A 26,302-nucleotide genomic window follows, 5' to 3' on the forward strand; every position below is an offset into this window, starting at 1 on the left:
ACGTGAATACTTTCAACAAGAAAATACGTTAAAAATCGATTTTGCCAGATCTAGTATCTAGAGATCTACCAGTTGAACCATTGACAAAATCTGATTCACAACATTACTTTTCCAGAGTACCTCACAGCACTTTCACGCTAAAGCCCGATCCCAAATTACTTCCTCCGTGCTTGTCACAATTTTTTTACGAGCTGGTGGCTGTGCTTGATTGCCACTAATAAATGTTTGCTCTACATTCGCCCAACAAAAGCCATAAGAAACTAGAACCGAAAGTGGCAGTCAGTCAATCTGGAAGGCACCTGTTCTTCATTTCAAAGCCTTTTATTTCCGGTTGTAAAGTTAAAGATTAGTTTTGATGTGCATCAAACAAGTTCAAATTTAATGTGGAAACTACAAGTGTTAAGTTGAAAGTCACGCTGAAAAGCAGTAAATCAGGTATAAAAGTTATTTGTACATGTCAGACTTCCGAAAGCTAGGTCAGAAAGTTTATTTTACCTTTCCAAAAACCTAACTCAATTAGAACCATTCCACCATACAGGACACAATACATAGCCATTAGAGCCATTCGTTTGCAATTTTCTGCCCAACTTCGTTCCAGCGGATTAATTTCCCGCGAGATTTGAACACTGCAAACTATGTTTGACACTACGCTAAACTGCTGCAATCCTATGCGGGGGGGCTGACGCCCGCACTCGACGGACTCGACCAAATTGCAGGCTGCTGCAGGCGACGGTTATTAAAACAAATAAAGTTGTGCCTATTTCACGCCGTATTGTTTGTTGGACAAAATTCTCCCATCTTCCTCCTGTCGTTGGAAACAAGTCGCTTTGGTCACGTTTAGTTGGTGATTCATGAGCCGTACCGGTTTGGATGCTGCCATAAACATAGACAATCATTGCACAATGTTCAACGTGCTCAAAATTGCCCCCCCTTCCTTCGAGGCGTGACGGGTGTCTAAATTGCCGATGCAGGGAGTGACTAGCATGGTAATAAATTTTTGTACTGAGTTGCAAAAACTGTTCGAAATTGTATTGCACTTTTCCGGCAGATAGTTGTTTGATTTAATTCTGTAATCCGTTCAACTTGTTCAACAGTAAATGTGCTTTAAAGCTTAAGAGGGTTCAAAATCTGTTTTTTCGTTTCATTATGTAATAATTAACTTTCATGCTGAAAAATCCGGTAAAATATCCTCAAAGGTGCTGATGACCTGAAATAAATAAAAATTCAACATTCAGAAATACGCATGTACAATTTCAGGCCAATATTCGAAAAATTGTGGAAGGTACAATTTTTTTCTCACGGCGTGTTTTAGATGTGATTGATAGGATTCAAGTCATTAAGACGTGTTTTTGAAAACTGCGTTTACTAAACTTAAGAATGACTCAACCGATTTTAAAGATTTATTAATCAAATGCACAAAATTTCCAATAGAATAACGTTGAGAAAATGACGAAAAAATTATTATACCTTTTTAAAACATTAATACCTAAAATAATTTGACAAACAATAATTCGCAAAAATTGATGTAACTTTTCTAAAAATCGTTTGCTTTAAAAAAAAACAAATCGCTTTTAATTCACCTGACAGTGTGACGAGACATTTCTTATAACTCTCTCTTCTGATATATTGAACTCGACTGATTCCGTCCAAATGCCGACGGCTCTTACAGCAGCATGGAGTTTGATTCGTACGCGCGTCTTATGTTTCCCGATGACTACTAAGATAATGCAATCCGCATATCTACAAAAACAAAAACGCCCTTTGGTTAAATGGCGAACAGTGAGTCACCGCCAGGACGAAGCCTTGGGGTACCCCATTTGCTTCTTGGAATGAGCTAGATCGGTTTCTACCTATACCAACCTGAAAACGCCTGTTACTCAAAAATTGCTGCACGAAGAGACCTAAATTTCTTTCAATCTCCCATTGCCTAAGTTGTCGGAGGATTCCAAATGTACTCCGGCACAGAGGCTTACAATCCTCCATGTGCACGGGAGAAGGCTGATTGAGCGGAAATCATTTTATATTCTGGGTCGTTTCTTTTTTGGGATTGGCACAATAAGAGCCTCAAGCCAGCTATCGTGGAGGATTCTGTTAAAACTGCGTAGTAGTGTACTCTTCCCGCTTGGTGGGAAGACCTTAGACTTCTCTCGGGCTGTAGCGAATTCGATACCAGAGAAGGCTCTATTGTATTCTTGACCGGAGTTCGGTGAGAACCTTGTAGGAGATGCCTCTAATGCAGCTTTGCGTGGAATGATGGCAGGTAAGAGCCATTGGTCGGCTGACAGGAACTGGAAGTAAGTGCCAATCTGATTCGATATTGTTTGTGGGTCCATTGTAGTGCCTCCATCGGTTGTTAGTGTAAAGTCTATTGACGACGTTTACCGCATAGGGCGTCCAAATAGCGGCTTTGGGTTCTTCAACGGCCTTTTTCCCCATGTTTCTGAGGCGCCGGTATTCGGACGATCATTCCTCCCAAATGGGGAGGTCTCGGGGTGTTCTCTTGAGTGCGCGCAGTGCAGTTCGGCAGGCTTTAAGGATTGCAACCACTTCAGGGTTCCACCAGTGTACTGCCTTGGCTGGGGGGGCGCCGCTGGTCCGCGGAATACTTTTACTCGCTGCTCTCAATATGATTTCTGTGAGTTCATAAGTAGCGTAGTTAGCATCAAGGTCTAAGGTTTCCGAGATTTCTTCTTCGAAGACCGGCCAGTCGGCGTGGTCGAAAATCCATTGTCTTCGGCGTGTGGTTGCTGGTGATAAGTGTGTGTACGATATAACGATTGGAAAGTAATCACTATTACCCATATCCGGCGGTACCCTCCAGCCGAGTGTTTCAGCGAGATTGCTGGATCTAATGGTCAGATCTATGACCGACGACGCGCGGATGCGATACTGCCGTCATTTAGTATGATGGTGTTGGTATCTTCGGCCACTAGAATGTTGAATTATGTTGCCCCGGTGGCAGCCTTTTGCTGAGCCCCAGGAAGTGTGGTGCGCGTTAAAGTCGTCCATAATAATGAAAGGGGTTGGGTAGTTGTCTGACGAGGTTTCTAAATTTGTTTCCAAAATCGCTAATTGTGTGTGTGGTAGATATACATTAGCTACAGCACAGTTGAAAAGATAGGTGATCCGACTCACCGTGGCAATCAACTCGGTTGTCAATTGGATTGGTTCCGAAGGTGTATCTGCCCTGATGCCGAGGCCAATTGTTTGGTAGAGATTAGATCCTCTAGCTGTTTCCCACTGATAGCGGTTGCCGAATCATGCTGCTAGATCTATATCGCTATTGGTATGGGTTTCTTGGATCGCGAGGTAAATAGGGGAATTTCTGTAGCTCACCTAGATTGGCTCGAAGTTCATATTCCATTGATATTCCATCGAATTGCTAGGGTAGAATCCTTTTCGTCTGGTGGAGATGGTGGTATGCTGAGGCTAGAGCATCTCCGACGGTTAGCGGTATTTGTTGGGCTTGTCGGTATGTGAATTTCTGATACAACTGGGCTGACTCTGCTGTTCTTTGATCCTCTAGGCTCGTATGGGGCTGCATCGGACTAACGGACCACCTTCCCAGGGGTCTTAGGGAGTTGATTTGCTCAGTTTCATTGGCTGAAAAGTAGACCGGGAATGCAACTGGTCCTGGTTAGGATTTATTGTGGGGTGACTTACCCGGCTGAGAGCCGGGACCCCTACACAAGCAGCCGCCGGAGGCTCATCGATTGCGTACAGGATATCCACGGACGGAGCTGGTGCACGAGAGAGAGCTTTTTCCCTAGCAGATTTGGCAACGTATTTGTTATTACTGGCTATGCTGTGTCTTTGGTCCGTCGGGCTGCTGTGAGATGGCGTCGAACTAACGGATAGCTCTCCCGGGGAAAACAAGGGGTTTGGCGAGAGAACCGCGGTTCTTGAGATTTCGGGGTTTATTTGGCAAGCTCCATAGCTATCGGTGAGCCACGACCCCGCCATTGTACTTAGTAATGGAGGAGTTGTTACCAGCGTAGTGATGGCGTGGTTGTAGTTCGTCGTCTTTTCGCTGAGTGTTGTGAAGACTGCTTTATTTTGTACCGAGGTTGTTCTGGTTGATGGAGGATTGTATAATCTGCCAGAGCGGGTGAAAGAACCTGTGGTGACGAAGCTTGTGAACGACTTATCTGAGTCGTTAACTTGTCTCCTTTGGTTGTTTAGATTGCTCCTTGGTTCGGGTTTAGTGGATGAGGAACAGCGGCTCTTTTTCTCTCCCAGAGCCCTCTGGATGGTTGTCGAGGCGTCTCCTGTATTGTTTTGTTCAGTATAATAGATTGAAAAGTAGGCCGGGCACTCATCTGGTCTTGGTTAGTGATTATTGTTTGGAGACTTACCCGGCCGGCTACCTGCACTGGCCGCCGCCGGAGGCTCATCGAATGGGTACAGGACATCCGCGGTCGGGGCCAGTGCAGGGGAGAAGGCTAAGGTGTTTGTTCTTGCTGGTTGTCTTGTGTCTTTTATTCTCCGGTCTTCGGTGAGGTGGCGTCGGGCTAAAAAATCGTCCTCCCAGGGACATCAAGGGGTTTGGTAAGGGGTCCGCGGCACTTGGGACATCAGGGTTTATTTGGCGAATTCTGTAGCTATCTGTACGCCATTAGGGGCCCTCTACCGGGCTTAGGGATGGATATGTTAATGCCGGCGTGTTGCTGAAGAGGTCACAGTTTGTGGCGTTTCCGCTTGGTACTGTGTAATCTGCTCTGCTCTGTATCGGAGTTAGTCTAGTTGGCGGTGCGGTTGTACTGTCTGCCGGAGTGAGTGAAAGAGCCCGCAGAGACGGGTCTTGTGCACTACTCATCTGAGTCGTTTGTTTTGCTTCTCTCATTGTCGTTCCTCAACGAACTTCGTTGTGTTTGCCAGACAGGCCTTCTTCTGGGGCTTCCAAGCGGATGCCGGCCGGGAGCTTCCAGTTCGCCAGAAAATGGGTTGGTGGGTGTTGCAGTTAGCGTATGAATTGGGTGGTCGACCGAGTGGACCGACGTTCCCTTTATCAGTTGCATTCGTTCCGGAGGTATAGGTCGTGTATGGCGGGCGGTCCGCCCACGCAATTGGCCACGATAGCCTGAGGAAATGGAGGCAACCGGTTCTTTCGCTTGGTGTGTGTCGCTTGATGCTGTGGGAGGTAGAGATGGGGCTGTTTCTTCGGTTCGAATTTGATTGAGTTCCGGTACTTAGCCGGAAAGATACCGATGGTCCCACATCGACAGTCACCGGGGGCTCGTCGGTGAGTGCTGGTACTTCCCCGGACGAGGTCTCTGTGGTCGCATTTCTGGTGTTGCTGCCGATTTTTTTTTGCGGCAAGGGGTATTAAGTAGTTGTTTAATTGTAGATATTGAGCTACTTAGACCTAAATGTCGATGGCTAGGTCACCACTTTTGTTGATTAGCCTCTTAACGTTGTGCGGTTGGCGATTGAAGAATTGTTTTGTTGGGTTTCCTTTTGCTGGTGCAAATTCGGGTGGTTTTTGTTGGTTCTTTTTCAGAACGGGGCTCCTGGATTTTTCGATCTGTTTCGCCTTCTGGTTATGTTAATGTTGTTAGTGTGTTTTGTTTCACAGCCGCAGTTTGTGGAGCTAAGAACCCTGTTGCCGGTTTTGTCGTCATCGTTTGGGATGTACTGGTACCGGGGCCGGTTGAGGGGGGTCTTCTCAGTGCCGTGAAAGCCTGGCGGAGGGCCGCCATTTAATTACGCAAATCTTTATTTTGTATTTTTTCGTCTAATAGCTTTAGTTTGGCTATTATCAAATCTTTGCTATCGTTCTCCGTTTTTTGGGTGCCAGTCCTCTTAGTTGTGCAATCTCCTCCCTGAGTATCTGTATGGTGCGGTCTTTTTCGTCCTTTCTAGGGGATAGCCTATCTTTTATTATTGCTACGTACGTTGTCAGTTTTCATTTTAACAATCTGGTTCTCTTTTTGATAGATAGGGCAGGATTTATTTCAGGCGGAATGGCTACCTTTGCAGTTAGTGCAATTACTGGGTTTGGTGCATTAAGTTTTCGTTACTGGTGTCGTGTTCTGTGCCGCAGTTAAGACATATCTGCTTATGCACACATGTTTTACTTCCGTGTCAGAAGCACCCGCAGCGGAAGCGCTGCATGGGGGCAGGGTAATATTTCCTCACTCTTACTCTAAGCAAGCCTAGGAAGATCGTTTCCCGCAGGTGAGACCCAGCAAATGAAAGTACTAACCAGTCTTCCCAAATGAACATCGAACACCATGTTCGCTCTAGTTCTGTGCTCATCTTATACCCACATTTCGTGTACAAACTCGAATGCGCTGACGCGTACCAAAACAAATGCACACCTTCGACTACACATTCGAACCCCATGTACGTACACGGTGTTCGTACACACAGGTAGAAGACACTAATTTTCTCTTTCTCTCACTCATCATCACTAGCGCTCACTCATTCAGTTTTGTGTATGCCTTTCTTGTGTACGCACACAATGTACGTACAAGGTGTTTAAGGTTCAAGTTACCTTTTTTGAGCGTGTGTTAGATTTGAACGCTGGGTAGTATGAGCAGGAAAAATTGTGTTTAGTTTTGCCACCGGATTATCCATTTAAACCATTTCAAAACTCTAAAAGAAGAATATCAGCCAATTTATTAGATCACAACGATTCAAATCATACAAAATAGCTGATGGAAAAACTATCGGTTTCGCAAAATGGTGCTTTTGAAAAAATGGCTGTGATTTTTGTCACACTACCACACCGTGCTGGGGTACGTAACACAACTGCGCAATGAAAAAACCACAGCCACTTTTTCAAAAGCACCATTCAGCTAAGCCGATGTTTTTTCCAGAAGGTATTTTGCATGAATTGAATCGTGATGATCTAATAAATTGACTGATATTATTCTTTTAGAGTTTTGAAAAAGTTTAAAGCTGAACACAATTTTTCTTACGCACACTACCAAGCCTTGAGGTAACTTGAGCCTTAATCCTCAAGTTTGCACATCGTTCGCTTGTGTTCGGTGTTCGATGAAAACCTGTACACAAAGGCAAAGTATGTTTGTTTGTACACGAAATTTTGTACACGTGTGCAAACTTGTCGATGTTCATGGGAGTACTAACAGTCGTGTGTTAGTCGGCATTCCTTTGGTAACCTTGGTAATTCTCCTCATCTCCACCACTTTTTGGGGTCTGAGCGCAGAAAGAATTTCTTCAGTGGGAATATTGATTGTGTCCAGGTCATAAATTATTCCCTGGGCTTTATTCAAGTGAGGATGGAGGATCACTTCAACCTGTTGACCGTTGGATAACTGTTTAATACTGAGCAATTTTTGGAGTATCCTTTTGGATGTAGTGCGCAAAATGTACTGCGTCCCTCTTGCCACCTTGGTATCATTAGTAGGATCAGGGCCAATTGCATCTTTCAGCAGTAAATGTAACAGCGGTGAGTTTGGTAAATGTACACTTTTACCTTCACAGTCTTTCACCGCACGCAGCAGTAGGGTCTGCTGGTCGATCAAATCACCAGAGTTCATTAAGGCTGGTATCGAGTGACTAAGCGGTGGGCCCTCCCCTGGGGAAGGCGAATTACCTTCCATCGCCCACTCTATTCTGGTTTGCAATCCCCGGTGAAGGGATGCAGTGCAGATTTACACGGAAAAATCAGGGAAGACCGGAATTGAACTGTCCGAAGACTCTACCAAACCAGTTCGCATTTTTGATGAGAGCGCAAGCTGTTTATCAGGTTTAAATTTTCTTGGTGGTGGAGGCGCGATCTGTTCACAGATTTAATTTTTTAAATTCGGTGGAGGCGCGAGTAGTTCAACTACTTTAAAGTCTGCGCTCCTGATACTTACCACTGCACTATGGTCCCAAAGCTGTATTTAGGAAGACAACACTGTTTGCGCCTAAACCGTTGGTTTTAGATATATAGTATCTTCGGCAAACTTTCTTAGAACTTTCTTTCCGATTTTTTTATATTAGTTGAATTAGGGTGATCCTTGTGGTTGGGGTGCTCAAAGCATCAACTTCTTAGGGGCCATGCATAAATGACGTAGCATTTTGGGGGGTAGGGAGGGTATACTAAATTTGTGACGAAGTGTGACGAGGGGGAGGGTAGGGTCAAAAGTTGCGCGACGTAGCATTAAATTTAAAACCCATTGTTTAGAGAAAATAATTTATTGATTCTCCATTCCCAAGAGAAATGAATTTAAATTCAAATAAGTTACTTTTGATGCGGTTTTTCATGAGGTAAATTTTACGATTCGTGGAATTACAAGTTCACAAAAATACGAAAAGATTTTGTATGCGGATTTAACTTGCTACATTAGTTAGTTAATGTTGCTAACTAGTAGACTTAGTTTGGAAGCTGAATTAAATTTTCACTTCGGATTCAGCCAAACAAAATTTAGTAATTTAGAACGTATGCTTCTTAGAATCATTGGCAGCTGCAGGATTGTGAACTGAGAGAACTTCTTTTTATGCTCCCCTTGACAAATAAAATTCAAAACAAAGCTATCAACACAATATTTGTGATGAAATGGGCTTATTTTGCACGCAATTTGCTGTTATAATGAAAATGTTGATAAAAGTCGTCAAACATTTTGAAAGGACATGTATTTAAAATAATTGAAAAACATGTAATTTTTTTTCATCACCCGGGTGCTTTGCATGGGACGAGGGGGAGGGGGTACGTAATTGCTACGTTATTTACGAGGGGGAGGTTAGAATTTTGTGACCAAATGCTACGAGGGGGGAGGGAGGGGTCAAAAATCTCCGAAAAAAAGCTACGTCATTTGTGTACGGCCCCTTAGATATGTAAAATTCAGCTACATAGTGTTCTACAAAGTTATAAATCAATCAAATTGAAGCAACTTTTCTGAAGAAACTATGTGGCTATCTCTAATGGTTCATGAGCTATAATTTTTGCAATATTTAAGGTAGGGTGGCTCTTTAAAAATTGGTTTTCTATTAATATCTTTTTATGTGTTAATTTCTCGCTAATACTTTGTTCAAGAGGTTTTTAGAACTTTTGTAAATACACATTTTTTCCGAGGCGATAAAGTTTCTATCTCTTTTGTTTGCATAGTTACAGGCGATTTTCAAAACAAAAATGGTTTTTTTCAAAGCTATATATCTTCCAACATTGCAAATGGATTTTCAATCTTTTAATTTCATTTAAAATATCGGAACTTTTGTAGTTTTTGGTGAAAAAACTGCGGGAGCGTTATTTCTGTAAAATAAATAATTAATTTTTGAAAATGGTGTATTTTTCAACAAAAATCGTTCATAACTTTTCAAATAGACGAGATAATAACTTTGTTACATGAGCAAAAATATTCGCCATACAAAGTTCTAAAAGTGCTGCAAACAAACTATTTACGATAAAGCAATGTATGAAGTGACAAATGAGAAATAGTGATTTTAAGGGGTCACGTTTTCAACGCTCAATCTCTTATGGTAAAATCAACTGAGAAATAGTCATTGAGTGTGATAATAAGTATAAATTAATTATCGACTATAATGACAGCTGTGGGTAAGTTAAGGAAAGATTCTCAATTTTTTGTTACTTCAAAACAAATAAAAGGTCTGAAAATCGCTAACCGCGAACTGGTAAAATAACTCATAAGGCCCTAGCATCTATATATGATGACGGTACTTGATTTATTGGCCCCGTAATAGATAACTTTTATTTAGAGTTTACTATAGTACGCTATTAACACTATTGTGAATTCACGCTAACATGTAGTTGTACGGTAAAATGTTGTGTTTTCAAACAGTGTCACATATTCAATAGATTTTCATTATAACACACATTGACTATTTCTCAGTTGATTTTACCATAAGAAATTGAACGTTGAAAACGTGACCCCTTAAAATCACTATTTCTCATTTGTCACTTCATACATTGATTTATCGTAAATACTTTGTTTGCAGCACTTTTAGAACTTTGTATGGCGAATATTTTTGCTGAAGCAACAAAGTTATTATCTCGTCTATTTGAAAAGTTATGAACGATTTTTGTTGAAAAATACACCATTTTCAAAAATTAATTATTTATTTTACAGAAATAACGCTCCCGCAGTTTTTCCACCAAAAACTACAAAAGCTCCGATCTTTCAAATGAAATTAAAAGATTGAAAATCCATTTGCAATGTTGGAAGATATATAGCTTTGAAAAAAACAATTTTTGTTTTGAAAATCGCCTGTAACTATGCAAACAAAAGAGATAGAAACTTCATTACTTCGGCAAAAATATGTACTTACAAAAGTTCTAAAAACCTCTTGAACAAAGTATTTGCGAAAAATCAACACATAAAAAGATATTAATAGAAAACCAATTTTTAAAGAGCCACCCTACCTTAAATATTGCAAAAATTATAGCACACGAACCATTAGAGATAGCCACATAGTTTCTTAAGAAAATTTGCTTCAATTTGATTGATTTATAACTTTGTGGAACATTATGTAGCTGAATTTTACATATCTAATAAGTTGATACTTTGAACACCCTAACCACAAGGACCACCCTAATTCAACTAAGGGGCCGTACACAAATGACGTAGCTTTTTTTCGGAGATTTTTGACCCCTCCCTCCCCCCTCGTAGCATTTGGTCACAAAATTCTAACCTCCCCCTCGTAAATAACGTAGCAATTACGTACCCCCTCCCCCTCGTCCCATGCAAAGCACCCGGGTGATGAAAAAAAATTACATGTTTTTCAATTATTTTAAATACATGTCCTTTCAAAATGTTTGACGACTTTTATCAACATTTTCATTATAACAGCAAATTGCGTGCAAAATAAGCCCATTTCATCACAAATATTGTGTTGATAGCTTTGTTTTGAATTTTATTTGTCAAGGGGAGCATAAAAAGAAGTTCTCTCAGTTCACAATCCTGCAGCTGCCAATGATTCTAAGAAGCATACGTTCTAAATTACTAAATTTTGTTTGGCTGAATCCGAAGTGAAAATTTAATTCAGCTTCCAAACTAAGTCTACTAGTTAGCAACATTAACTAACTAATGTAGCAAGTTAAATCCGCATACAAAATCTTTTCGTATTTTTGTGAACTTGTAATTCCACGAATCGTAAAATTTACCTCATGAAAAACCGCATCAAAAGTAACTTATTTGAATTTAAATTCATTTCTCTTGGGAATGGAGAATCAATAAATTATTTTCTCTAAACAATGGGTTTTAAATTTAATGCTACGTCGCGCAACTTTTGACCCTACCCTCCCCCTCGTCACACTTCGTCACAAATTTAGTATACCCTCCCTACCCCCCAAAATGCTACGTCATTTATGCATGGCCCCTAATATAAAAAAAATCGGCAAGAAAGTTCTAAGAAAGTTTGCCGAAGATACTATATATCTAAAACCAACGGTTTTGGCGCAAACAGTTTTGTCTTCCTAAATACAGCTTTGGGACCATAGTGCACTGTTATAACTGCACAATTTTTCACAGAAATGTCGTAGTAGACCTGAGTTTTTAATATATTTCGGAGGGAGACAGCCCTTGGGCGGCTTGGCCGTCCCTCCGATTGACGGAGATCCGCCAAGGATTGAGATCTGGATCACTTGTTTTTCGCACTACTATCTGTTACGGGATACTACACTCGCGTAGAACTATCACTTGGGGTAGCTAATCGATATATGCGAAATGGCGGGGGCCGAGCTGATAAAATCCAGGTGGCTGAGCTCGATCAAAAAAAGTCCCGATAGCGTGACCTTGACGGGATTTTTCGGGCAATCGCAGAACCACAGCGATAAGAAAATCACAACCGATCACTAAGAGTGATTGATACAATCTGCCAGAAAATATTGGTTTTTGGTATATTTCCATAACTTTTTATAGTTGAGCATATATTTATAGGGAAAATTTCATTTCAATCAGTTTTATCGAATAACTATTGACAATCATTGCCAGCATTTTTGCTTGCTCAGTCGGTTGTATACATACGAAATCAAATCCTCCAAAGGTAAACTCCAAAGAAATAACGATATTATATCACAATGCTTCGTGTCAGTAGCGATAATGGTATTTTTGTCGGTATACTCAATTTCTGGTGTCTATATGTGTACTACAACAACCCGACACATTTACCAATTCCAGTAGGGGTAGGCACTGCTAGAGCGAATCGATCGAAATGGTTGAACTGACCCTATCTGATTTTATCCTACTGCAATGCGTCCGTCCGGAAACTATCGCTCTGCAGGCGCTATCATTTTCGGTCACCCATCAACACCTGAGGTTCACTAGCATCAGGACTCAAGTCAGGTCAGGCTTCAATTGTTCCATTCGCTTCACACCACACCAAGAATGCATCCGATGCATTCGTTTGATTTTTACCGTTTTTTTTCTACGGGCAAAGGAACAAAGGGGCATCGTGGTGGCAGGGGACGTTCCTATTCCAACGAGGCACTAGATTTCTATCTGCGAATCCAATCCAATCCGGAGTGGAAAGTGGGAAATTGAAAATAGATATGATGAAAATTGTTATTAAATTTTATCGAAATTTAATTTTGGATTTGGGACGTGCTTCTCGGTCCCGAAAGCATAGCTTTCTTCACCGAGCGATGGACTCCGTGGCTGACGTATGGACGCGGACCGTACACGCTCTGAAGTTACTACCCGAAAACTCGATTTATGTCAGCATGCAAATTCAGTTGGGCTCGGATGATGGCGGCAAAAAATTATCATCACTGTGTCTATCGAAGCGATATAAAATCTTTCTTTCCTAACACCGATCTTTCGACCGGCGGCGACGGCATTTGGTCCTAGCGAACAGCATTGTTGGTTGGAAGGGAATTATTTGGTTCGAGTTTTTTTAACCTGCAAACTATTGGGTTTTATTTTGATCGTTGAGAGATAGAGTGGTTTCAGTTCGGTGTAGAGTTACTGCTGAGTGCTTCTCGTGGCAAGTTTAATTTGGTAGGATGATAATACTAGATTAGATTGACCCTGTTCTTCCGTCTGTTCATGTTTATTTTATGATTTCAACTGTAGTTGGAAGCGGCAAAAACGTGATAAAAGTAGGTACGAAATAAACAAACAATATTGATAAACATTTTCGCTTTACTCATTTTAAGAAAGGCTATACAATCACACTGAAAACCAACTTCTTAACCGAGACCTGAAGGGCTGAGCATCAAATCATTCGACTCCGTTCGTCGAGATAGGAAAATGACTGCGTGGGTGTGTGTGTGTGATTATGCGTGTTTGTGTGTGTATGTATGCATGGGTTAAATAATGCCACTTAACATTCTCAAAGATGGCTGCGCCGAAATTAGCAAGTTATACACAAATGCAAAGTGAAATATCGCTATAGGCGGCATTAAATTGTATTTGAATTGGTGTTCTCATTTCGGAGTTACGGGTTGAAGAGTGCTGTCAGACATCAAATTCCGACATAGGGTGTTTGAATCATGGTTAAGAAACTCTCGAGGGATGATAGAGGATTGTACTACGGGAAGAAAATTGTTCTACACGCACCAACAAACCTCAACCGTTACAGAGTTATTAAATATTTTCTGAAAATAACTAGTTAGTCTTTAATTACATCTAACTCATAAGGCATACTTTGTATCTCAAATGTTATAGTTCCATTGAGAAGGTGAAAAAAATTCCTATTGAATGATGTTCTCAGATGTTTCAGCTAAGGCTCAGTAACCTTTTAGAAGCAGTTTAGTTTAAATTTGTCATTTTTTACGATTTTTTGTTCAATTTTTGAAAATCCTTGTAGTTAACATTCCAAATGAAATTGCACGTGAAATCCATCGTGAAATTCCCTGTAAAGTTCTACGTGAATGTCCGCCTGAAGTCACACGTTCCGCGCGTAATTCCACATGACATTCCACGTAAAACTTTGCCTTTAATTACACATGAAATTCCACAAGGAATTTCACGTGAAAATACGCGCGAGATGCCACGTGAAATTTCTCATTAAATGAGCACGTAAAATTCTACATAAATATCCGCGTCAAATTGTTAGTGACGATCTGCGTAAAATTCTGCACGTTTTTTTTTTCATAAAATTGAAATTCCTCGTCAAAATCCACGCGAAATTTTGCGTGTATATTCACGTGGTTTTCTACGAAGAATTTCACGTTTTTTTCCATAAATTCTCCGTGAAATCCCATCTGAAATTCCATGTAAATTCCTTTCTCAAATTCCACGTGGCATTTTACGTGAAATTTCATGTAAAACCTCACTCCGCGTGAAATTCCAAGTTTAATTTGGAAGAAATTCTACGTGAAATGTCGCGTAAAATTCCACAAAAAATCGCATGAAATCCCGCGTAAAATTCTGGTTGAAATTCTGCCCGCATTTCCGCGTGGACTTCCTCAAGAAATTCAGTTAAATTTCCCATGACATTCCACGTGAAATTCCCCGTCAAATTCTACGTGAAATTCTTGGTTAGTTTCACATGAAATCACATGAATGATCACTTAACATGACACTTCCACATGAAGTTCCCCTTGATTTTTCCCATGAAATTCCACGTTAAACTTTCCGTTAAATTTCAGCGCTAAATTCCACGTGAGCTCCAAGTGAAATTTCGTGTGAAATTACCCGTGAAGGTCTACGTGGAATGCCGCTTGCCATTACATGTAAATTGCGCTTGATATACAACGAGAAATTTCTCGTGACGTTCCCCCTAATAATCCACGTCAAATACCAGGTGAAAATCCAGGTGATATCCCCTTTTGAAATTCCATGTGAAAGCCCCCGTAAAATTTCACGTGACACTCCATGTGACACTTCACATGAAATCCCACGTAAAATTTCGCGTGTATAATCCAAGCGAAGCTTCTTTTGAAATTCCACATGAAATTTCACGTCAGTTACCTACAAAGATTTTCCGCTGAATTCGTCATAAAATTCCCAGTAATATATTTCTTAAAATTCCACGTGGAACTCCGTGCGGATTTTCCGTGAAACTCCGCGTGAAATTTCATATGAAATTCAACGTGAAATTCTCCGCGAATTCTGCGTAAAATTCCAAGCAAAATTTCGTATGAAATAACACGTGGAAGTCCACGTAAAACACCGCGTGATATTCAACGTTGTAGGTATTCCGCATAAAAATCCCCTTGAAGATTCTCGAATTTTCCATGTAAAATTCCGCGTGAAATTCCAAGTGGAATTTCACGTGAAATTGCATGAGGAGTATCACGTAATGTTCCACGTAATATCGGCGTGAAATCATCCGTGGAATGCTGCGTAAAATTCAACTGGAAATTTCACGTGAAATTCCTCTTGAAACTCCGCATGGAATTCAACGTAAACTACCACGCATATCACGTAAAATTCCCCGTCAAGTTCTATGTGAAATTCGCAGTTACATTTCAGGTGAAATTACACGAGAAAGTCCACGTAAAATGCCGCGTGACATTTAACGTGAGATTCCGCGTGAAGCACCACGTGACATTCGGCGTTCAATTTCTTGTGAAGTACCCCGAATATTCCACTTGAAATTCCATAAGAAATTCCGCGTGAAATGTGTGCTTGTGAAATGTCGTGTAAAATTCCACAAACGTGCCGCGAAATGTCGCGTAAAATTCCACAAAAAATTCGCATGAAATCCCGCGTTCTGTTTGAAATTCAACCTGAAACTCTGCGTGAACCTTCTCATGAAATTCGGTTAAATTCCACCTGAATTTTCAGGTGAAATTCCGCGTCAAATTCTACGTAAAATTCCAGTTGAGATGTCACATGAAATCACGTGTGCAATTCACGTGAAATTCCAAGTGGTCATATCAATTTCACGTGAAATTCCAAGTGGAATTCCACGTGAAATTCCACATGAAATGCCGTGTGCAATTCCACATATAAACCGCGTAAATTGCGCGTGAAATTCCACTCGAAAGTCCACGTGAAATTCTCCGTCAAACTTATCGTGAAAATCCAAGTTCAATTTCACGTCAACTCACTCGTGCAAATCCACGTGAAATGTCGCCTGAAATTCCACGTGAAATCGCATGAAATCTATTAAAAATTCTACCTCAAATTCTGCGTGAAACTTTGCATGAAATTCAACGTAAAATTCCACGTGAAGCATCCCGTCAAATTCTACGTAAAATTCCAAGTTAAATTTCACATGAAATCACACGTGCAAACCACGTGAAATGTTGCGTGAAATTTAACATGGGATTCCGCGTCAAATGCCACTTGAAATTCCTCGTGAAGTTTCCTGAATACTCCACTTCAAATTTCACGTGAAATTCCAAGTGAAAAACCACGTGAAATTTTACATGATATGCTACGTTCAATTCCACATAAAATACGTGTGAAATCAGGCTTGAAATTTCACTTGAAGTTTCACGTGAAATTTCCCTTCAAATTCTACGTGAAACGTCAAGTTAAATTTCACGTTAAATCACACTCGCAAGACCACGTGAAATTCAACGTAAAATTCCACGTGATATTCCTTGTGAAGTTCTTCGAAAATTCCACGTGAAATACCGTGTGATATGCCATGTACAATTCCACGTAAAATCCGCGTGAAATCCCGTGTAAAATTCTACTTGAAGCTCCACGAAAAATTCCGGATGGAACTCCGCTAGAAATTCCTCTTGAAATCCACATAAAATTTCACAACTTTCACATGGAATTTTACGTGGAAGTATTTAATTTCGAATTCTGAACAATTTTGAAATGTTTTCCGAGTCAAAACCAGTTACTGATTCTGACTCAACTATTACGGAATCGCTTGTTGCATTTGAGTTGGTTGGAGTTGGCGAGTAGATGATGGATGATTAATCGATTGCAAACACCAAGTTCTGCACAAATTTCAGGTGAATTGGAAGAACGATACCGTTCATGACTTGAAGTTTGCAGGAAAACTTAAAAGAATACTGCAGGTTTGAACCCTCTCCTCGGGAAATCAGAATTGCTACGGTTCTGGACTCGCCCTCGCTTCAAATTCCTTTCATGAAGGCGTGGTACGGGCGACGGCAGTCATATAGTGGCACTCTAGTGCTATTCGGCTCCATAAGGCAGGACAGCGAACTTCTAAAAACGAGAAATGAACGAGATGGGCTTAATTTAGGATATTTATCGTTTTTGTTAAAAATGTAAATGAAGAACATATGTGCCGGAGTATTTCGAAGTGGGCATTGGGCGGTCTACCACGGGCCCAAAGGGAATCCTTAAACTGAGACTTGCCGTCACAATACCCGGCGCATATCCAGACAACGGGCTCGATGTCGTGATAGCAATGGTCACAAGCGCACAGACTACTCTCCTCAAGCCCAGGAAACAGTAATACCCATACTCCATCACTGACAATACCGATGTTTGGTTTCACCTGATCAGGTATCCTAGGTGGGAGCCCCACCATGGTTATTGTCCGGAGAAAATTGATCCTTTGTAGGCATTTTTGTTTCAGAAACCAAATGTGACATTCCCAGGTACCTTTAGAGCCGAACCATACCCCGAGATATTTGAAGGTGAAGACCTGATTGATCGTTACACCCATTAATAGAAACTGGAGTTGCGCCGGCTCGTGTTGCATAGAAAAGACGACCAGCTCAGTTTTTTTCCTGGAGATTGCTTCCCGTTGCCCAGCTGGAAGGTCTAAGCAAATAATTTGTCCAAAGTATTTTGTAACGGTCCGTGAAAATCGGGGAAAATAGCTTTGGGCCCTGTAACAGTCGTCTGCAAGTTGTCTTAGCGTGCATGAATTAGCAAACTAATCGTCAATGTCATTCACGTAAAAATTATAAAATATAGGGCTTAGACATAAGCCCTGGGAAATTAATGTCCAAAAAAACTGATGCCGTTGAGAAATATTGTTATCGACAGGAAAAACATATATTTGCTGATATTTGTTTCAACTAAAACACCTTATTTATTTTATAATGGATTTATTTCAATATTCAATAACTGTTATTGAGACACATGCTAATTAATTTTTGGGTAAACCCGAAAATCTGTGTTTTTCGACTCAGTATGTATTTATTTAGTGCCGAAGTACCTTAAAGCTATAGTTAACTATCTGATTACGAGAAACAAAATGCATCATATTACTCGTTATTTTATTCATTATTTTCACTCTGTAAGAGATTCATACAGTATACAGGACAATAAACAAACTCTCCACGAAAAATAAAGAACAACAGACGAATAAAATTGCAGATAAGGACCAACCGGGAGAATACACCACATTTTTTAATCCACCACCAAAGCAAACAAAACAAGCAAAAACACTTTGGGAGCCCCCTGCAATCAACATAAGCCCACTAATCACTCTAGATTGCTTTTAATTTTCTCGAACAATGCAATTATTATGCTATCACCCCCTATCTACACTATTATATGTAGTTGGCTTCATTATAAGAAACCTCAAGCCGCGCTACGTGTGGCTCCGAGAAAGCATCTGGCGCCTAACGACTACGTAGCAGACAGCGAAGCCGGCTACCGCTGCAAGTACATAATTGCGCATACGATAAGGAAAACGGTGAAACAGGATCGACGATGTTCGTCGATAAAGAATGGAGTACAGTTTTAGCAGCACGAATTGGGTGAAGGATGAATTAAATGGTTCCGGAAGTACGTCTCTGAGTAGCGTAATTTATTTCTGCCTTACTGTGTACGATTGCGGGTGTGGATCTTGAGCGGCTCGGTTGCCTTCGAACGCGACGAGTTGGGATGTCTCCACCGTAATGGGTGCTACAATATATTGTCCTATTTTGCTGTTCACACTGGTGGAAATTGTTTTCGAAAGTACCGTCAGACAACCTACGCACAGCCACTTTCGAATGGATGACGGGAGCCTCGCTAACCACATTTTCATATGGTCACACATAGTTCTCCAGTGCAAAAATAATTCATGCATGATAAATTATGACTCTGTGGCGACCATAGCAGCAGCAGCAACAGCAGCCAGCGCAAAGAAAAAGAAGATATGATAGAAAGCCTTTCACGTGAATAACGACTGGTGGCAGTAGCGCTGCTCGCAGTCACGGCACATTGGCTCCGCAAAAGAGGCTTGAATTACGATCTTCGCGTAAAACAAAAACAACCTCCTAAATCAAACTCTCGCTTGTCCACATTTAGCAGGCGGGCAAACAAACTACAGGGCGTCGGGAAAATTTTATCGTGGACCGAGAGATGCGGCTAGCCGGAGATGGCTAGAGTTAACACGAAGTGGGGAAAAAATTACTGGACGGTTTTTGCGACCGATTTGGGTGCAGGGATACCACCAACGTGGGTGGCATTACAGAATTTTATGTTTATGAAAGTAATCAGATAAAATATCGACAGATTTTTTTATAGGTTTCCAGCACCCAAAACACGATACATTAAAAAATCAAGGTGTTCGATAGCCATTATTATTATTATTCGGATCGTGGGTTCACGGGGGATTAAACAACATAGGTTAAGTAACAGTTTTATGTTATCTATTTGTACATCTTAATTCAGATTATACAATTTAGGGTACATAATTTACGTTTTACAATTTCAGAGTATAGGATGATAAATTTTAAGAATTCACTTTGAGGTTTTAAAATTTAGAAGCATGAAAGCTTAAATCAGGATTTCTCGATTTAAATTTACAAATAATATGTGCAAAACTCACGATTTCACGAGCACGCCTGCCTCATTGCTATTTTACTGTTATTTCTCGCTATTGCTGCTTAGCCGGACAAACACAGTCGATTCACCCGGGGGACCTAATTTTATCAAGTCTTTTCCCCAGAAGTGGAGCACACGAACAGCTCGCTCACCTTTATTTATTTATTTATTTATTTATTTCCATTTTTCATCTGACCCATGTTGGTCTACATGAAATTTAATGTTGTTGTATGGGAAAAGCCCATTTCAAGGTTCACTTCAGAAGCAGACCTCGAATGCGCGTAAAAACCCATAATCTTTTCGCACGTTTTTTCTACAATTACAAAGAACTGACATTACAAATTAACAAAATTACATACAAGGTATACAGCATTTCAATAACATTACAGAAATATTTTCACATAATCTTATAAGCTAAGTCAATCTCCTAAGTCTATTCTTGAAAACATCACTAGAAACATAAAAATCGAAATGGTCATACACACTATTGAAAACATTACACATCGCCCTTATGGGTTCGTTCTGACCGTACTCGGTGCACTGAAAGTCTAGTCTTAAAAAGTTACGTGATCTAAGGTTTCTGAGGGATACGTTAATGTTGATTTGTGAGAGAATATCTGGGGCATCCATTTGACCAGTCAATATTTTCCCAACAAATATCGCTCTGGATGTATTCCGCCTTTTTGCCAGAGTTTCCATATCGAGCAGACGACAGCGATCAATGTATGGTGGTAGCTCTGTTGGGTTACGCCACGGCAAAGTTCTAAGAGCAAAGCGGAGGAATCTTGCTTGTACTGCTTCAATTCTCTTAGTCCAAATGCTCGTATAAGGACACCAAATGGTTGCGGAAGCTTCCAGGACAGACCGAATAAGTGAAAAATACAATGCCCGCAGACAATATGGATCAGTAAACTCGTTGGCGATTCTTATTATGAAGCCAAGGTTTCTAATTCCCTGTGCTATAACGTGAGAGTAATGGTTTCTGAATGTCAGTTGCGAGTCCAGGAGTACACCAAGGTCTCTGATAACTGACACTCTCTCTAGCAATTGGTCGGCGATGTTGTAGCTCCAGAGAATTGAATTTTTTCTGCGCGTGAAAGATATTATAGAGCATTTGGACACACTGAGAGCCAACAAGTTGCGATTACACCAGTTACAGAAAGCATCTAGATGTCGCTGAAGTTCGATGCAGTCCTCTATTGACCGCACAATGAGAAAGAGTTTGAGATCATCAGCATATATGAATTTGCACCCTGGGGGTATAACATAGCAGACGTCGTTGAAGAATAAAGAAAAAAGCAACGGTCCGAGATTGCTCCCTTGAGGTACACCCGACAAGTTGATGAAGCTATATGACACGTTAATTCCTAATTTCACAGACAGAGAACGATCTACGAGATATGATTTAAGCCATCCTGTAAAATTTGATGGAGCACCCAGTCGCTCGATCTTTGCCAGAAGAAGAGAGTGGTCTACACGATCGAAGGCAGCTTTGACAAACTTTGTCTCAAATGAAAGGTGCAACGTTCCCATAGGCTGCTTTTGAATTTCTAATGGATCCGACTTCCGGTTCCGGAATTACAGGGTGATAAGTACGAACACGCAGAAAATGTCGATTTTAATAAATTCTGCAATGAATATATAAAGGTGAAAAATTTTCCAAAATATGACCACAACTACTTCGATTTGTAGTATTAGGTCACTAACATCCATTCAAAGTCTATTTGGCCACATTGGCCACCATCCTCGGTTCCGGAAGCCCCGGCGGAAGTATCTAAATTCAGAATAACAGTCACATCGGTTTTTTCGGAGATGGCTAGACGGATTCGACTAAACTTGGCCTCAAATGAAAGGTATTGCGTCCCCGTAAATGGCTATTTAATTTCATCCCGATCCGACTTCCGGTTCCGGAGTTACAGTTTGTGGCGTGCGATCACATAGCAAATTGTGATTCAAACCGATACTCCGATGAAAGCAAAAAAGGTAAAAATTTCGATAAAATGTCTCTCAAACAACTTAAGTTTGCTGTTCTAGGTCACCGACGGCCAACCAAACTGTCGTTGACTACATTGACCACCATAGACGGTTCCGGAAGTGCCCAGGAAAAGCGGCCATCTTTCAAAATTTACGAACTCACATCAGTTTCCCGGAAATGGTTGGGCCGATTTTCACAAACTTAGTCCCAAAGTATAGCTATAATATCCCCATAGATGTCTATAAAATTTCGTACGGATCGCTTATATGGGTCCGGAAATATAGACTAAATCGTCCGGTCACATATGAAACTCCCATATAAGCCGGAACTCAAATTTTTTTTTCAACCCCATGAAATTTCAGAAATCGAATTCGTATTTTTGATGCCAAACATCTTTAAAATGCATGAAACGTCGAGATTTTATGTTACCTCGAAAAAATTTTTTTTATAAAAATCGACTTTTTGGGACTTTGCCGATTTTGCACCTTTTTTCAGTTCAATATTACCGTGGCTGTTTTTTCTTTTTCAAAATTTTAGAACTCGAATAATGATTTATTTTCCTGTATATAATTGTCATGTGATGTATAATAATAAAATGTAATATATGCATTTAAAAGCTTTTAATGAATATAAACAACGCACACATTCTCGCGATTCATGATTGAGAAAGGCACAATTGCACCGCTAGGTGGATTAAAATAGGTTTTTAAAAACGGGAAACATTACTGATTTTTTCCAACACACGGGAAACACTGATTGCGACAGTGATTGGTTGAAGATTAGTCGTAAAGGTGTACACAATGCACTTGCGCATTTTTTCAGTATAATGGAAGGAATCCCATCTGGCCCCACCGATGTAGAGGACTTTAACTTGCTTATGGCAGCCATAATGTCTTCGTCAGTAAATTGAATGTTTCCAAAATTGATTACATCGCGAGGGACATCTTGAAGGCCACAGTCACCTGAGTTGAGCTAGCCGATTCATTTTTAAACACACTCGAGAAATGTTTTGCGAACAAATTACAAATACCGCTGGGAGTATTGGACGTTTCACCTGCGAGGAACATACTGGAAGGAAGCCCATTTTCTTTACGTTTCCCATTTACAAAGGATCAAAACTGTTTTCGGTTTCGTTTTAGGTTCGATTGGGTTTGTGCTACGTGTCTTGAGTAGAGAAAGCGGTTATATGTTTTGTAGCTGTTACTGGCTATAGTGAACTCCCTTTTGGTGATTCGGTGTCTTCGAATTGTGTAATGTCGAAGCGCAGCAGCTCGCAATGTTTTCAGTTTACGTAGCCGGTTGTTGGACCATGGTGGTTTTGTTCGGGGACGGGGTGTAGGCACATATACACTGAAAAGCTGTTTTAACACCAGTGAGAGTTTTTCTATGGCAGCATCTACATCGATCGCGAAATTCAAGAAAGTCTCCCAGTCGATTGTTTGTAGTGAGTTATAAAGCCTAGAGAAGTCAGTCTTCGAAAAGTTGAACTCCCTAACATCCTCCATCTCGTCATAGAGAACCAGCTGCGGACAAATCTGCGTTACCAGAAGTGGAGGATAATGTGCGTCTACAGCAACTAAAGGCTCAAGTGCCTCTGATACGGTACAGTTCATTGAAGCTTCTTCGTTTATAAACAGGAGGTCCAGGATTCGATTTCGCCTATTATTCACTGTAGACATTTGTCGCATGCTCAGTACAGACATTCCGTGCAGTAAGATAGTACTCGCCCTCGAAAAGGTTGATTTAGAAGGGTCTGGAAAAGCATACCCGGAGGGAGTGCTCTTCCAAAGAAGTCCAGGCTGGTTGTAGTCACCAAATAGTAGATGTGCCGTGTTGGGTTCAATGGAAGTTGCAATGTCAAGTGCGGAGTCTATGTGCTTCTGAAAAGTTTCTAGATCACTTGCGGAATCGGGGGGAATATATACAACACCCACACAGACATTAGTATAGGGGCCACGGATATTTACGCAGAGTTGTTCTAGATTGTGAGTGTCATTTTTGTGTTTGGATGATAGTCGGTTGGACACTGCAATGAGCACACCACCACCACGATTCTTCCCTGCACTATTAGGATCGCGATCGTTACGATATACAGAGTACCTTGAGCCAAATAATTGGAGCGAGTTGATTTGATCATTCAGCCACGTTTCGGTCAGAACAATAACATCATGATCAACATCCGAAGCAGCGACGAACAGCTCATCAATTTTTGTGCGTAGCCCTCTCACGTTCTGATAGTAGATTTTAAGATGTCCCTGCAAGTTTTCTCCTGACGGTTGAACGGTGGTAGATCGAGTGATTGTGGAAGCGAATGCCTGTAAATGGGGTGGGCTTTCAACGGGGGCAGCATCTGTATGTCCTACTTCGGAAGAATATATTCATCGCAGAGACTTGGTACCTTTGAATGAAATGTTCATAATGAATTGTTGAATAACATAGACGTAGTCAGAAAATGATAACAAGAGGGAGTGTGGCTTGTGTACTCCCCAGTTCCCTGTTTAGATAGTTTAGTATAACATAAGAAACACATCCTTAACGCAGGTTCAAACCGCCGAATTAAAAATTAATATTACGTGTTTGAGTGCTACTATTTAAGGGCTCTACTGTTATCTCATTTAAAATGGTACAGCGGTTTATAAGTTTTACATATTTTAAAATTCTATTTCTTAGCCGTTCAGAGTCAGAATTTAAAAAAATGCATATCCTTAGATTCCTTGAAGTCTCGGAATTGTTTCTATTGACGTTTTCTTTTGAGAATCTAGGAACGAACCCAGGATAGTTTTTTTAAACAAGCGTTTTATGATGAAATTGAGTTAGGCTCACGCAAAACAGAGGTGATGTTAGCGAACCAGAAATATACTTCAGGCTAGAACCCAACGCGATTTCCAGACCTGAGTTAGTTTTTGCCCCAAGCAAAATAACACATAAATTTGTAGGTGTAAATCCTAAATATTGTAAATGTTAATTTCCACATCAAATATTCTAATGATTCATATTTGGGTCTATCAAAATATTAAGAAAGTTCAGGAGTTGACATTTGCAAGGACGTAATGATTCTTTGTCTTATACAAACAATCTAAAAAAGGGACTGGGGAGTACACAAGCTCTCCTCCCCTCTTCTTTTCATTTTCTGACTACGTCTAGGTTATTCAGCAATTCATTCTGAACATTTATTCAATGGTCCCATTTTCCTGCGATGAGTATATTTTCATTTATTTAAGTTTGTAATGTCGATGTCGGTTCTGCACCGGCAGTGCTGGAAAAAGTAATCAATTTCTGGATTTGTATTTTACCATAAGTTTTAAAATCATTATAACTATTTTTTGAAAACTCGTAGCTAGTTACGGTTTTCGACAAAGTTGTTAATCAGTTGTGGTTTGAACTATAGTTTTATAAAGCTAGTTTTTCATATTGAGTGAAATAGCGATCTTTATTAACGTAAATGCAAAATAATGAATTTCCCCACATAAAATCCCACACAAACTTTGAACGCAATGCGCAAACCCGGGAAGCAACCAATCGCTACCAAATTTTGCACAGGCATTTGGGACCATAAAAGGAACTCAAAAAGTGCTGTGCCCGCTAGTTTAAATCATTTTGAAGTTTTCCCATACACCTGCGAGCCACTCTATTATACATTCATTGTATTTACCTGAGGAAACAGATACAGGAATTCCATGTCCTTCGAGTTGGTCTGACTTGTTTAGAGCGTTGTTATCTGACCGGAAAAGGTTGATGTCGTATCCTTCAAGTTCTGTGGTACACGGGTGGGTGTCGGTGACGGAGTTGACCTGATTACGTATGTTGGCAGGCTGCAATGGTGGATCAAACTCAGGGTGCGCAGTATCTCGAGTAACTTCGGGAGGACATATACCCTCTTTAGCTTTACCTGACCGGGAAAGGTCTCCGCCATAACATCCAAGTTCCATGGCAAACAGATGGGAGTCGGTGATGGCGTCAAGCTGATTCCGTTCGTTGGCAAACTGCAATTGTAGACCAAATTCAGGGCGCGCAGTATCTCGAATAGCTTCGTGAGGACATATACCCTCCTTAGCTTTACCTGACCGGTAAAGGTCGCTGCTATAACATCTATGTTCCGTGCCAGTCATATGGGCGTCGGTGGCAGAATCGTGCTGATTACATCGGTCGGAAAACTGGGCGGCTTCACCGTGTTGCACTAGTTGCTATGTACTGTAGTCAATAATACGGCGTGACTGTCTAAGTCGAGTTTGATACAGGGGGCACTCAGAACTCCAGGAAGCATGATCAGTTGGCGTTTGATCTTCAGGATTTCTTGTCACATTTGCATTGTGATAATTAATGCATTTTTGGATGTCTGAGACACACTCTTTGTGCTCATGCCCTTCGGCGCAAATCGGACAGCATGGGGACTTCTTGCATGTGGCAGCTCTATGGCCGTACTCCGAGCAGCGATAACAGCGGAGCACGTTTACACAATCAGAGATCTTGCAGCGCATCCAACCCAAGTTAACATGTTGTAGCTTTTCGAATGTTTTGGCATCAGTTTCAATAATGGCAGACATCGGATTATCCGTGTGTTTTTCGTATCGCACAATTCGTAGCACCGTCAGGTTGGCAGGCTGAGGAAAATTATTTTGCTGAAATCTGTTTCGCCATAGGAGATGTTGAAGGGCGAAACGTATGAACCTGCGTTGAACAGCCTTGAAAATCCCGTTCTGGTAGTACGGATTCCAAACAGCCGAATAATATTCTAACGTTGAGCAGACCAACGCACAGTAAAGCGATTTAAGAC

The 26,302-nt window shown here is 40.9% G+C and overlaps 1 protein-coding gene across 1 annotated transcript in view; it reads right to left on the reverse strand.

Annotated features, from left to right (window-relative positions):
* LOC131679777 (uncharacterized) overlaps positions 1 to 26,302 on the reverse strand; it is a 96,151-nt gene that overhangs the window by 65,066 nt on the left and 4,783 nt on the right. The window contains exon 3 of the mRNA XM_058960520.1: positions 25,181 to 25,340. Coding sequence (XP_058816503.1) covers positions 25,181 to 25,340 — 160 coding nt within the window. The remainder of the gene's footprint in view (positions 1 to 25,180; positions 25,341 to 26,302) is intronic.

This window comes from Topomyia yanbarensis, chromosome 2 (assembly GCF_030247195.1).
Source record: "Topomyia yanbarensis strain Yona2022 chromosome 2, ASM3024719v1, whole genome shotgun sequence".
In the NCBI taxonomy this organism is placed as follows: domain Eukaryota; kingdom Metazoa; phylum Arthropoda; class Insecta; order Diptera; family Culicidae; genus Topomyia; species Topomyia yanbarensis.